General features: G+C 43.5%; 1 protein-coding gene across 2 annotated transcripts in view; it reads right to left on the reverse strand.

Annotated features, from left to right (window-relative positions):
* Positions 1 to 12598, reverse strand: part of ARIH2 (ariadne RBR E3 ubiquitin protein ligase 2) — a 47983-nt gene that overhangs the window by 7856 nt on the left and 27529 nt on the right. For both annotated transcript variants that reach the window (XM_028124368.2, XM_028124370.2), the window contains 5 exons: positions 9043 to 9110; positions 5010 to 5073; positions 3368 to 3518; positions 2365 to 2486; positions 966 to 1075 (listed from right to left, as the gene is read on the reverse strand). In XM_028124368.2, the coding sequence (XP_027980169.1) occupies positions 966 to 1075; positions 2365 to 2486; positions 3368 to 3518; positions 5010 to 5073; positions 9043 to 9110 (515 nt within the window). The remainder of the gene's footprint in view (positions 1 to 965; positions 1076 to 2364; positions 2487 to 3367; positions 3519 to 5009; positions 5074 to 9042; positions 9111 to 12598) is intronic.

The following is a 12598-nucleotide window of genomic DNA, read 5'->3' on the forward strand; positions in this document are numbered from 1 at the left end:
AAATAAAAAAATCTTAAAAAAAAAAAATGTGGGACACAAAGGATGGAGTGCAACTACATTAGTGGTTCTTATTTATTTATTTATTTTTAAGGTAAGCTCCACACCTAGCATGGAGCCCAACATGGGGCTTGAACTCACGACCCTGACATCAAGACCAGAGCTGAAATCAAGAGTCAGACACTTAATTGACAGAGCCACCCAGGCACCCTTATGTTAGTGGTTTTTAATCTTTGGTGAGCCACAGACTCCCTCAACAATGGTTTGAAAGGCAAGAACACATGCACACACACCCCATTTTCCATGTAGTTTCTCTGAAGCCCCACCAGGAATCATCTTAGGGAGGCATGATTAGGGACAGACACAGATGTGGACGTAAATTATGGCTCTGCCATTGCCTTGCAGCTCCATTTCCTCCCCTATTAACATGAGGGCAATAGTATCAATTGTACACAATTGTGACAATGTAGGTAAAGAGATGAGAATAGTGTCTTTCCCATGGTAAGTCTTCAGTACACTTTATCCCCGTATCTACTGAATAGAGCAACCCAAGTAGATATAAACTACCTTTATGAATTGTAGCATTATAAAATTAGCCTACAAAGGCCAAGATGGAGAATGATTCAAACGCCGAAGGTTGTAGCTTTCAAACACAGTAATATTCGATTATCTGTGCAGGCACACACATACCAACATAGATAATCTCTGTGCCATGAGTCTCAGAAGCACAAACCATAGCACATTCTCCAAGAATCTGTGCCACTTTTTTGTTTCTAGACTGCGCATTATCAAACATCCCGTGGAACATGAGATGCTGGGTACACACCCTGCCCCTTCGGAGCAGAGCTGCTAGTTAGGCTCAAAGACCCTGTCTTTCCCAGCTCCACCCTCACCCACAGCAACAGCAGTGGTGCTTTGGAGGACAAGGCAGGAGCCCAGGGCTGCTCAGCACCCACACTCGCTCTTACCAGAACACCTCGTTGCACCGATTGCACTGTACTCGGCGAGCTCTAGGCTCCTGTACCCGAATAACCATGGGGCAGTCTGCACCAGGGCACAGCTGGAGCTGGTAATGACTCTGTGAACACACCAAGGGGAAACAATGAGGACATCCCCTAGTCACTGCTTCCAAATCAGACTTCCCTGCAGCTCAAACACCTTCTGTCCTTCCAGCCGATGACTTCTATCAAGGGGCTATAGGAATTCAGAAAGGATGTCACAAAGAACAGCATTAGGCAGATATTAAAGACCTATGAATGTTTAGCTAAAACTAGGTAGCAGCTCACTAGAATGATCTAAGGCTAGATTATAAAATGGAGTACAGAACTGTATCTGTGAGCTAAAAGTGCACAGGTCTGGAAAGGAACACAGCCCAATCAGCTGTGCATCTAAAAGTATTATTCTAAGTGAAATAAGACCGAGAAAGACAAGTATCATATGATTTCACTTCTGTGCAGACACAAAATGAATAAACAAAACAAAACTCAAAGATATAGAGAACAGAAGGGGAAGGGGGTTATAGGGTGGGTGAAATGGGTGAAGGGGGTCAATTATATGGTGACGATGGTAACGAGACTTACTTTGGTGACCACTTTGTAGCATATACAAATATTGAATTATTATGTTGTATACCTGAAACCAATATAATGTTACACACCAATTTTACCCAAAAACAAAAATAAAAGCTCTGAGAGGCTCAATGACCTTCACGCATGTACCAAAGGCAGCAAACAGCACAGGGAACAAGGCACTGTTTATCCCGTAGCCCATGTACAAGAAGACCCAGCCAGTTAGGCAATCTTGTAAGCTCAGGCACCATCGACGAAAATTATGAGAACTATGCTGCATGGAGGCTGCAAGCCTGAGTCGGGAGCCCAAAGGAGGGGAGGGAATCCAAAAGTGACCACGCTGGAATCCTGGACAAGTTTTCAAATTGCACAAAAAGCAATACCCCTTCTCTGTGCTTTATAAATCACACAGTGAACCAAATGCAACAGCAACTCCTGAGATAGCCCTGACTCGTGTTCATTCCCTGCCATACAATACACAGTTTAAGCAACTGTGTGGAAGGGGAGGAGGCCTGACCATTCTACCAGAGAAAACGAAGACTCAGAGAGGTCAAATAAAAGGTGGAAGGCTACACAGCGAGGAAGTAACAGACCTGGGATTCATGTCATTGTCAGCCTGACTCCAGGGCCTGTGTTCCTCACTACCACTCTAGTGGTTTCTCCACTTTGTAAAAGCCACAAGCTCTTTCTTCAAATTATAGCATCCAATGGCAGCCTTGTCTACAAAGTGACTGTGATGAGCATGAGGTGGAAGGTAGGCCCAGGAAGACAGACTTGCAACTACAGGGGCTGGTCATACCTCCACATAGTCCCTAAAGAGGTAGCGCCTGTATTTGTCTCTCAATTCTTCATTGGGCAGCAATGGAAACACGAAGTCCTCTGGTGTTCGGAGTGGGCAATCCTGAGCCATGCAAGAGACTCCTGTTGAACAAAGACAACATGACGGATAACTGCACTGCAGAAGACATGACAATAATATATTTCCCCACTGCGTTCACCCAACAAATTCAGATTCCACATAGGAAATCCCTGAAGCCACAGATTTTAAAAAGAGAGAGAGAGAAATTAACGTATTTGCAGTGACACAACTAAAATTTACCTCAAATTACATATATATCACAAATAGCACCACTAAAAAAGCAGTATCATCTAAAAAATCCTATATGGTTCTTGGGGCACCTGTCTGGGTCAGTTGATAGAGCAGGCAACTCTTGATCTCAGGGACTTGAGTTCAAGCCCCCCATGGAGTGCAGAGATTAACTTAAAAAAAATCCTATATGGTTCTTGACTAACAATTTTGTTTTGTGACATTTAGTATTACGTGCAAGTGACTACCACCCAACACAATGAGATTCTGCAGATACTGTAAATGGGATGCTAATTGAGTTCTAATACCATCAAGTCATAGCATGACAAACACTCCTATAACCAATCACCAAATCTGATTTGTGTTATGCTACCTAAATAGCAGCAATCTCTGAGGGTTTCTGAGTTATAGCTACCACTTGGGGCATCAAGATAGGGTAGGTAGCTTAAAGGAGAGTTCTCCCAGAAGTTCACCTTGCACTCACACCAACATTTACATATATGCCCAAACAATAGCCTTAATCTTCTCATTTTGCTCAGGACTGGGGAAAATCTTGCCACTGTTCAGCCTGATGTGTTTGGAAACTAATGGTTCTGAAAATAAAAACCCCAATCAGGCTCAGAAGAAAACACACAGTTGACCTGAGTACCTGCAAGGGCAAAGCTGAAGATAAATACTTCATGCCAGCCTTTTACAAATTCTGCAGCAGACTCACCCACACCCACGCCATCCTTGACAAGTACTGAGCAGTGCTGCTCCCAGCAGCTACGGCAAAACTGGTGCTGACAGGCCAGAGAAAGTAGGTTTTCCTTCCGCACAAACTGCATACACACTGCGCAGTGGTGAGGGGGGTGGGCCGTGGGAACCTGGGGAGAGGCAGATCCAAATGAGTGAAGAGGAACCTTCAGATCCTGGGAGGCCACAGGGGTGCCTGATGCAGCTAGGTGCATGGGAGGCGAGCCTGACCCTGCAACAAGTGTCAGAACTCAACTGCAATGTGTGGCCTCTGTGGGTCCCAAAAATTCTCAAAAGAAAGCACAGATCAGGAAGGCTTCCTGAAGGAGGTGGCACATGAGCTGGGCTTGCACAATCACTAGGATTCAGAGAGGCCGAGGAAGGCTGAAAGGAGAACTTACATTAGTTTATGATGTCAGGCTGAAAAACTCAGAATTTCCAAATTGCCAAAGGTCCTTAAAGGTCATTCAGTCCAAATTCTGCTTTTAGAGGCTACCAGGTTTCTTTTATGAACTGCCCCATTTGGTGCACAGAGCTGCTACTTAAGTTTCTAACAATACCACACTGCAGGTTTACTTGTCAAAGACAGTGCTTTTCCCACAGATATGCCCAAAACACAAAACTTTACAGTTTTTACTAACTCACAACTCATCCTTAACACACTGCAGAGATGTAATATACAATTAATTTAGAGGGATGAGGAAGGCTCCTACCAGGGAAGAAACCTTCCAGGATGTGGGCAAATAACTGCAAAGCTTGAACTCCAGAATCCATGCCACGCTATACGAACTGGCAGACAAAGACAATGTGGGATCCCTGGCCCAAGCCACAAACTGACAGAGAAGTCCACTACAGGTTTACATTAGGTTCTGGTTAGTTCACTGGAAATACAAAAAACAATTGGAGGAAAAAGGCTATATTCTCATTTTTATCCAATGTGCTTCTGGAAATTTTCTCCTGAGAGCTACAAAGTTATGGGGTAATTTGAACCCTGATTCTCCCTCCTAAAGAGTGCTTTTGACATGGCCCTTACTCATTTGACAAATGTTTGTCAAACTCCTAAATACATAGGACATTGCTATGCATAGTAAGATATGGTTCCTAACCATAAAGCACACAGTCTGGTAGGGGAGTTGAAAAAGATGAGTGACTCATTACATCACACACGTAAAGACTTCAAGACATAACTAGACGTGTTTGGAGAGGAGAGATCACAGGCTTTGTGAAAGACAGCCTGATTTGGGTCTTTAAAGATGAGTTCCATTCCCACAAGCAAAGATGGGGATAGGGTCAGGACATTCCAGGCCAGGGCCGGCACAAGCAGTCGAAGAGGCATGTGGTGAGCTTGGGAACACCAAGGAACCCAGCAGGAACGGAGTACAGGCTGTGTGTAAAGAGGAAGGTGAGGCTGGAGAGGGCCCCAGGACTGGCAATGATTTATTCTTCATCCATGAGGAAACTCTTTAAACTAAAATGGAAATGGAAGATTTAGGCCCATATTGGAACAAAAATCTCAGGCATGTTGTACTATAAACAAAGCAAGATGGTTCTCAATAACACCATAAGCCACAGCAAGAGCCATGTGTGTCAAGAGAAGCCTTGCTCAAGTGGGAGATACTCACATGTTTCGAGGGACTGGGCTGAACTCGAGCCTCAACGAGCAGCTGAGCAGAATTAGACTTGTATCTATAAAACAAAAAGCCGAAATAAAGGGATTCAGAAACAAAGACAAACGTTTTAACCTCTGAACAAAACCAGATGAGACCAACAAGTGCTGCGTTTGCACTAAAGTGTCTTTGTCTCTAATTACCTTCTGACAGTACCAAGCTTCCTTTTACTTTGGTATAAATACTTTTCTCTTTCAATTTTTTAAAATATTTTATTTATTTATTTGACAGAGAGAGACAGAGCGAGAGAGGGAACACAAGCAGGGGGAGAGGCAGAAGGAGGCTCCCCGCTAGGCAGGGAGCCTGATGCGGGGCTCCATCCCAGGACTCCAGGATCATGACCTGAGCCAAAGGCAAATGCTTAACCAACTAAGCCACCCAGGTGCCCCATCTCTTTCAATTTTTAGCCCTCAACTGGTATGAAAATAATAACCCTGATTCAAAGACACCAAATTGTAAGAAAAATACTTATGAAGGACCATGTTTGTTTTCAACTCCTTTCTGGAAATATCTGTGTCTTCAGAATAGGGAAGGATATCTTAAGACAAAGAATATGCAGGGGCACCTGGTTGGCTCAGTCGGTGGAACATGCTACTCTTGATCTTGGGGTTGTGGGTTCAAGCCCACGCTGGGTGTAGAGATTATTTAAATAAAAATTTTAAAAAAATGCAAAGCATAAAGAGAAACTCTGACCAATTATGTTACATTTAAGAAGTTCAGGTCACCAGAACACCATAAAGTGAAAAGCCAGGCTATAAACGGAAGATAATTCAATACATATATAATTGGCAAAAGACTGATATTCAGAATAAATAAAAAGAAAACTTCCTCCAAGTCCATTTGAAAAGAAAGTAACAATAAAAAATGGGCAAAGACAGAGCAAGCATTTCACAGAAAAGAAAGCATGAATGGTCCTTAACAAGAAAAGATGCTCAACCTCCATAATAATCTGGGACACGATTATATGTCATTTATACCCAGCAGATTGTAAAACTTCAAGTCTGACAGCATCAGGAACACTCATATACCACTGGTAGGCTATAACAGGATACAATCACTTTGGAAACATTTTGCCATTTAGTAAAGCTAAGGAACAGATACTCTCAGTTTTTATACTCAACTGTAGAAAAATATATGACACTAGGAGTCATGCACAAGAGTTTTCAGAGCTGCAATATTTGTAACAGCAAAAAACAAACTCACAAATGGTTTTTGACAGGAATATGGATGTCATAAAATGCAGCCTTGTTAATTTTAAAAGTTGAAGAACACATACAGCATGATTCCATGTCTGTTAAGTTCTAAAAACATACAAAACTAGGGGTACCTGGGTGGCTCAGCTGATTAAGCATCTGACTCTTGATCTCAGCTCAGGTCTTGATCTCAACGGTCATGAGTTCAAGCCCCGTGCTGGGCTCCATGCTGGGCATGGAGCCTAAAAAAAAACAAAAACACAAAATCATACAAAACTAAAGGATATATAATTTAAGAATAAGAGGGGTGCCTAGGTGGCTCAGTCAGTTAAGCGTCTGCCTTTGGCTCAGGTCATGATCCTGGGGTCCTGGGATCGAGCCCCGCATCAGGCTCCCTGCTTCTCTCTCTCCCTCTACTGCTCCCCCTGCTTGTATTCTCTCTCTAATAAATCAAATCTTTTTTTTTTTAAAGATTTTATTTATTTGACAGAGAGAGACGGAACACAAGCAGGGGGAGTGGGAGAGGGAGAAGCAGGCTTCCTGCTGGGCAGGGAACCCGACGCGGGGCTCGATCCCAGGACCCTGGGATCATGACCTGAGCCGAAGGCAGCCGCTTAACCGACTGAGCCACCCAGGCATCCCAATAAATAAATAAAATCTTAAAAAAAAAAAACAATAAATAAGAAAATGATCAATACCGAATTCAAGATACTGGTCACTCTGGAGGGGAAGGAAGGGGGTATGGCCAGGCAGAGACTGCCATCAGAGGCTTCTGAATAAAGGTCAGAGGGTTTCTTATTTGGGCAGATACTTAAGTATGTTTGTTTTATCATTCTTTAAAACCTACACACATCACACACATGTGTGCACATACATATATTTTTGAAAAAGAAACATTTCATAATAAAAATTTAATTCCTTTCTGGAATGAGGTATGGAATACATACATTGAAAAATAAAAACAGGAGCGCCTGGGTGGCTCAGTCAGTTAAACGTCTGACTCTTGATTTTGGCCCAGGTCATGAGCTCAGGGTCCTGGGACAGAGCCCCGCATCAGACTCTGTGGGGAGTCTGCTAGAGATTCTCTCTCCCTCTGCCCCTCCCCTTGTTCTAACACTCTCTCTAAAATAAATAATAAAGCTTAAAAAAATAATAAAAATAAAAACAATTACCACGTGGCAATAAAAGTGTCACACAAAGCTCAGGAAAACTCATTACTCAGAATCCAGGAAGCTGAGCAGGGAAGAAGGTCTCATATGTGTGACTTCCTTATTCCACCTAGTCAGAATGCCTCCTTCAACTGATTTTACTCCTACTTCTCACACTAGTATTCTTAATATCCTTAGCCATCTTGTCTATCCCTAAGTTAGGCTACAGTTGGACAGTGAGAGATACCCCACTGCTGGAACCTACATGGGTCCCAATTCTGGGTAGTAGAAACAGCAGTGCAGACAGTGGAAGTTCACTTGAAAGTCTACCTAAACGTATTCGCCTCTTGGGGATACAGAGTGAAGAGTTCAGTTAGTGAAATCAGGAGCGTATTTGCTCCTTCCTGAGTGGGCGGAGCTGCTTCAGCAGGTACAGCCATCCCAGTTATGTTTAGCCTGGAGAAGGAAAGGCATGACCTTCCTTTGCAGATAAATGGATCACACCATACAAGGAAAGACTCTCTCGTGTGTGAAAGGGCAGGGATGTGCCCAGTGATTCTCACTAGTGGCAATTTTGTTCTCCAGGGCTTACTTGGAGACTTTATTTCAAAGGCTCGGGGTGCTAATTTCAGTGTCCCAGATTATGGAGGTTGAGCATCTTTTCATGTTAATGGCTGTTCATGCCTTCTTTTCTATGAAATGTTTGTTCTTTTGCTTTTTTATTGTTGTCTTTTCAAATGGATTCTGCCAGAGATTCTGCCAAACCTTACAACTCACAGAACAGTGCCCCACAAAAAGAATTATCTAACCCCAGATGGCATGCATGCTGAGGGTGAGAAACCCTACGCTAGACAGAAGCACATGCCTCTGTAGGCAGGGCATGGTGACTCTTCCCGGAGGGGGCAGCAGGAAGAGGAACCCCTCCTCCTGACAACTTCCAGGACATTCTGAGACTCCAAAGTCTGTGCCTCTAGAGATCTGGTTCTGGTGGTAAGCTGGCCTATCTTTTCTGAAGGTAATATTCAAAAGTATGTTGCATTCCTCACTTGATATATCCAAAAGAAACAAATGGAGATGTTAGCAAGTGTTATACAGAAGGGCACTGATTAGAAATTCTTAACGGCGTAAAAAAAATGAGCTAACTTCACTGACAACAGGGGTTTGGAAAAAAGCATGGGACATCTAGGGGCGCCTGGGTGGCTCAGTCGTTAGGTGTCTGCCTTCAGCTCAGGTCATGATCCCAGGGTCTTGGGATTAAGCCCCACATCAGGCTCCCTGCTTTGGTGGGAAGCCTGCTTCTCCCTCTCCCACTCCCCCTGCTTGTGTTCCTCTCTCACCATGTCCCTCTCTGTCAAATAAATAAATAAAATCTTTAAAAAAGAAAAAAAAAAAAGCATGGGACATCTATACGATGAAATACTGAGCCAGCAATGAAACAGAGATAGAAAGAATATGATGCAATCATGAAAAAATGTTCGCTAGGTACTGAGAGGATAAAAGGATATACAATATGATCCAATGTTTTAAATATATAATATGCACATTGTTAAGGATATACTCCAAAACATAAACAATAATCACCACTGGGTGGATGGGCAGAGAAAGAAGCTATGGGCAAGGCCATCTCTCTTCCCCCAAACACCTTACCTGTCCAATATCTCTGCAACTTGCCAGTGGAAATTAACTAATATAAGTTTAGCAACTGAATGAGATACCTAGAAAGAAGAAAGAAAAAAAATCAAATTACAACTGTAGTTTCTTTCAGAGAACTCCACTTTTTGAGAAGTGCATACATTCATGTCTACAGCAGGCCCAGGCTTGATTTCCAAATTCTTCCTCTTGGTTCTCTGCTTCATCTTTTAAGTTCAGACTCTTATAATCCTAGTGATAATCTTAGTATAATCTTTCCTGAATCTCTTTCACTTTTCTTTGCTTTCATTAATGACACTTCCAAGAAATTAGTTTGAGTTGAAACTGAAGTAAAACCACCCTGTTACAATAACAATCCAGCATCCAATTGAAGAAAAGAGCTGTGTGTTCCCTAATGTGGCCTATGTTCCCTCAAGCTGCTGAAGGAGGGCCACACATGGGAAGTGCACCTCTAGTTAGGCCTGTTAGTCTCAGAAAATCTCCAGGCTTGGACTTCTTGTATAAATCCAGCAAATCAAAACATCCCTGCTTAAAACCTCCAAATTCCTGGTAACCAATGAGCCCTGATTGCAAGTATGATTTAAAAGCCGATGGACAGGAGCACCTAGCTTGCAGGGGAGCCTGCTTCTCCCTCTTCCGCTGCCTGCCGCTCCCCCTGCTTATTCTGTCAAAAAAGAAAAAAAAAAAAAAGCCTATGGACAGCTTTTGTGGCCCCTACATTTTAAAGCACACTGGCTGTGGCTATCAAAAAGCCTCAGAAGGTGCTCTGAGCTAGGAAATCTACTTCTGTAAATTTTTCTGAGGAAATCATAGAGGATATGTGTACCACAGTGCTTTACAAGAGTAAAAAATTAAAAATTACTAAATGTCCAACAAAAAGGAACTAGGTAAACAATGTATGATAGGTCTATGCAATGATTTAGTATGCAGTCATTGAAAAGGATGTTACAGAAATAAGTTTATTGACATAGAAAGTTCACATTCTAATGTTAGGCTAAAGAAGCCAGTAGTAAGATAGCATGTACATGTTATAGCCACACTATGTTGTTAATAGGGAAAGAAGACTAGGGCGCCTGGTCAGTTAAGCGTCTGAACTCTTGATTACAGCTCAGGTCATGATTTCATGGTTGTAAGACAGGGCCCTGCGTTGGGCTCTGTGCTGACTGGAGAGCCTGCTTGGGATTCTCTCTCTCCCTCTGCCCCTCTGGGGCTCCCACACAGGCATGCTCTCTCTCTCTTAAAAAGGGTGGAGTGGAGATGAGAAGCAGATTAGGCAGACTAGTTACAAAAAGGAACACCCTGAAGTTGTCAAGACTAGGGTAGAACCACAGAAGACAGGGTTGTGTTTGGAGGTCTAGATCAGGCTTCCTAGGGAGAGCACTACATAGCATGAGGGTGCTACTGAATCAAGGAGAAACAAGGAGCACACTTCAGGCCAGGGAGCCAAGAGAACACACAGAACCTTGGTACTCTGCCCACTGGACTGAGTCTTTAAACAGGAACTACCAAGGAACTATAAGGCAGCTGGTCCACAGATAAGAACTGCAGGCGGAAAGACACAGTGACCAACACGTAATCCCTGCCCCTAGAGCTCAAGTTACTCCTGAAAGGAGACAGGTGCACACTTACTAAACAAGGGCATGTCCCAGTGCATAATCAGTGTCAAAGGCTGTGCAGTGAGTGAATGCCTTTTTATCCTACAGCCCAGGTACATCTGGAGAAAACCAAGGTCTCAAGATAACACATTTCACTAAGGGTGGGGTTCCCCACATCCCTTCCATGCAAGGTAACAGCCATCTGACTCATACACGTTGCTGTAGTATTTTCTTCTTGAGGACCATGGAGACGTTAGGTCTAGGATCCCTGAATTGTAACTGACATTTCTTCTAACTGTTGCCATAACAAAACTATTTATCCACAGCAAACCACTATCACAAAATGAAAACAGACAAAACATAAGGTTTAAAGTTAAATAATTGCTTTGAATATAGCTTCTGACTACAGTTTTTGTTTTTTTTTAATCTGATAGTGATACTGTTTTGGATGACCTCCTCACTGGAGCCTTTTCTATCACCTCTTACCTAATGGGGCCCAATCAGCCCTACACCATTTTCTGTCCTGACTTCTAAATGTCTTGGCATGCAGTGGCTATTAGGTCCTGACAAGGCACTAAACCACCTGGGAAACGAGAGGAGTCCTGACCATGTCCAGCAGCCACCCCCACCGCCCCCTTCCTCACCACAGATGGCTTAGGTGGAGGCTGTGAGCTAAAAACAGGGGTCAGGCTGCCTCTCACAGATCCACAGAGCCTAGAACTGGACTGGAGAGAGCATGACCCCTCAACAAATGGCAATCATTAAGTGACATCCTGTCTTAATCTGTGGATTTTCAAAATCGAACTCCACAACTTTTTTTTTTTTAAAGATTTTATTTATTTATTTGAGAGAGAGAGAATGAGAGATAGAGAGCACGAGAGGGAAGAGGGTCAGAGGGAGAAGCAGACTCCCCGCTGAGCAGGGAGCCCGATGTGGGACTCGATCCCGGGACTCCAGGATCATGACCTGAGCCGAAGGCAGTCGCTTAACCAACTGAGCCACCCAGGCGCCCCACAACTTTTCTTAGGAAAAAGAATTTTACCACCCTATCTAGTCTGATCCTTTGATTTGAACAGCACTTAACAGCAGCAACAAATCCTCAGAATTTGCACACCACATGCAGCCCACCTATGGAAAACATGGCCCTCTGTTGAAACAGAAATTTTATTAATGACTGCAAGTCCGCTAATGACCAACTCAGAATATCCCAGCAGAGTTGAGTTTTGGTGAGAAGAGATTATGTGAAAAGAGAATACATCTAGCACTTTATGAAACTGACAATGGAGTATATGAATCTATTCTTTCAGTGCCGACAGCCAAGAATACAGCAATATATACAAGATAAGAGGCACACATGTGTCAGCTATATGCACCTCCCACCAGCCTTCTGCAGGAAGTGCTACTGTGATCTCCACATCACAGATGGAGGTGTGAAAATGGCCCATATTATGTCCACAGTATATCATAGAAAATCAGGGACTTTCCCTCAGTAATCCATCATAAACCTAAAGGAACTCACAGACCATTAATTTAAGCAAAATGCAGTGTGACTGTGCCTTGCCCTGTAATGGACACCAGGGAATCTACAGGGAAGTCAGGTTCCAAAAGGTTCTCTGGCAAAAAGAGCACAGGGGTAGAGGAAGAGTACCTAGAAGAATTTATGCTAAAAAAGTAGTCCCATGGGACGCCTGGGTGGCTCAGTTGGTTAAATGTCTGCCTTCAGCTCAGGTCATGATCTAAGGGTCCTGGGATGGAGTCCCCATCGGGCTCCTTGCTCAGTGGGGAGCCTGCTTCTCCCACTTCCTCTGCCCCTCCCCCTGCTTGTGCTCTCTGAAAAATAAATAAAATCTTTTTAAAAAAGTAGTAGTCCCAGCAGGGAGGCCACCTCATCCTTGATCTTGGGTCACATGAGAGAACTGGGGACGCCTGGGTGGCTCAGTCAGTTGAGCGTCTGTGTT

This window comes from Eumetopias jubatus, unplaced genomic scaffold, assembly GCF_037043125.1.
Source record: "Eumetopias jubatus isolate StellerSeaLion01/CBP00866 unplaced genomic scaffold, mEumJub1_p1.0 scaffold_1, whole genome shotgun sequence".
Lineage (NCBI taxonomy): Eukaryota > Metazoa > Chordata > Mammalia > Carnivora > Otariidae > Eumetopias > Eumetopias jubatus.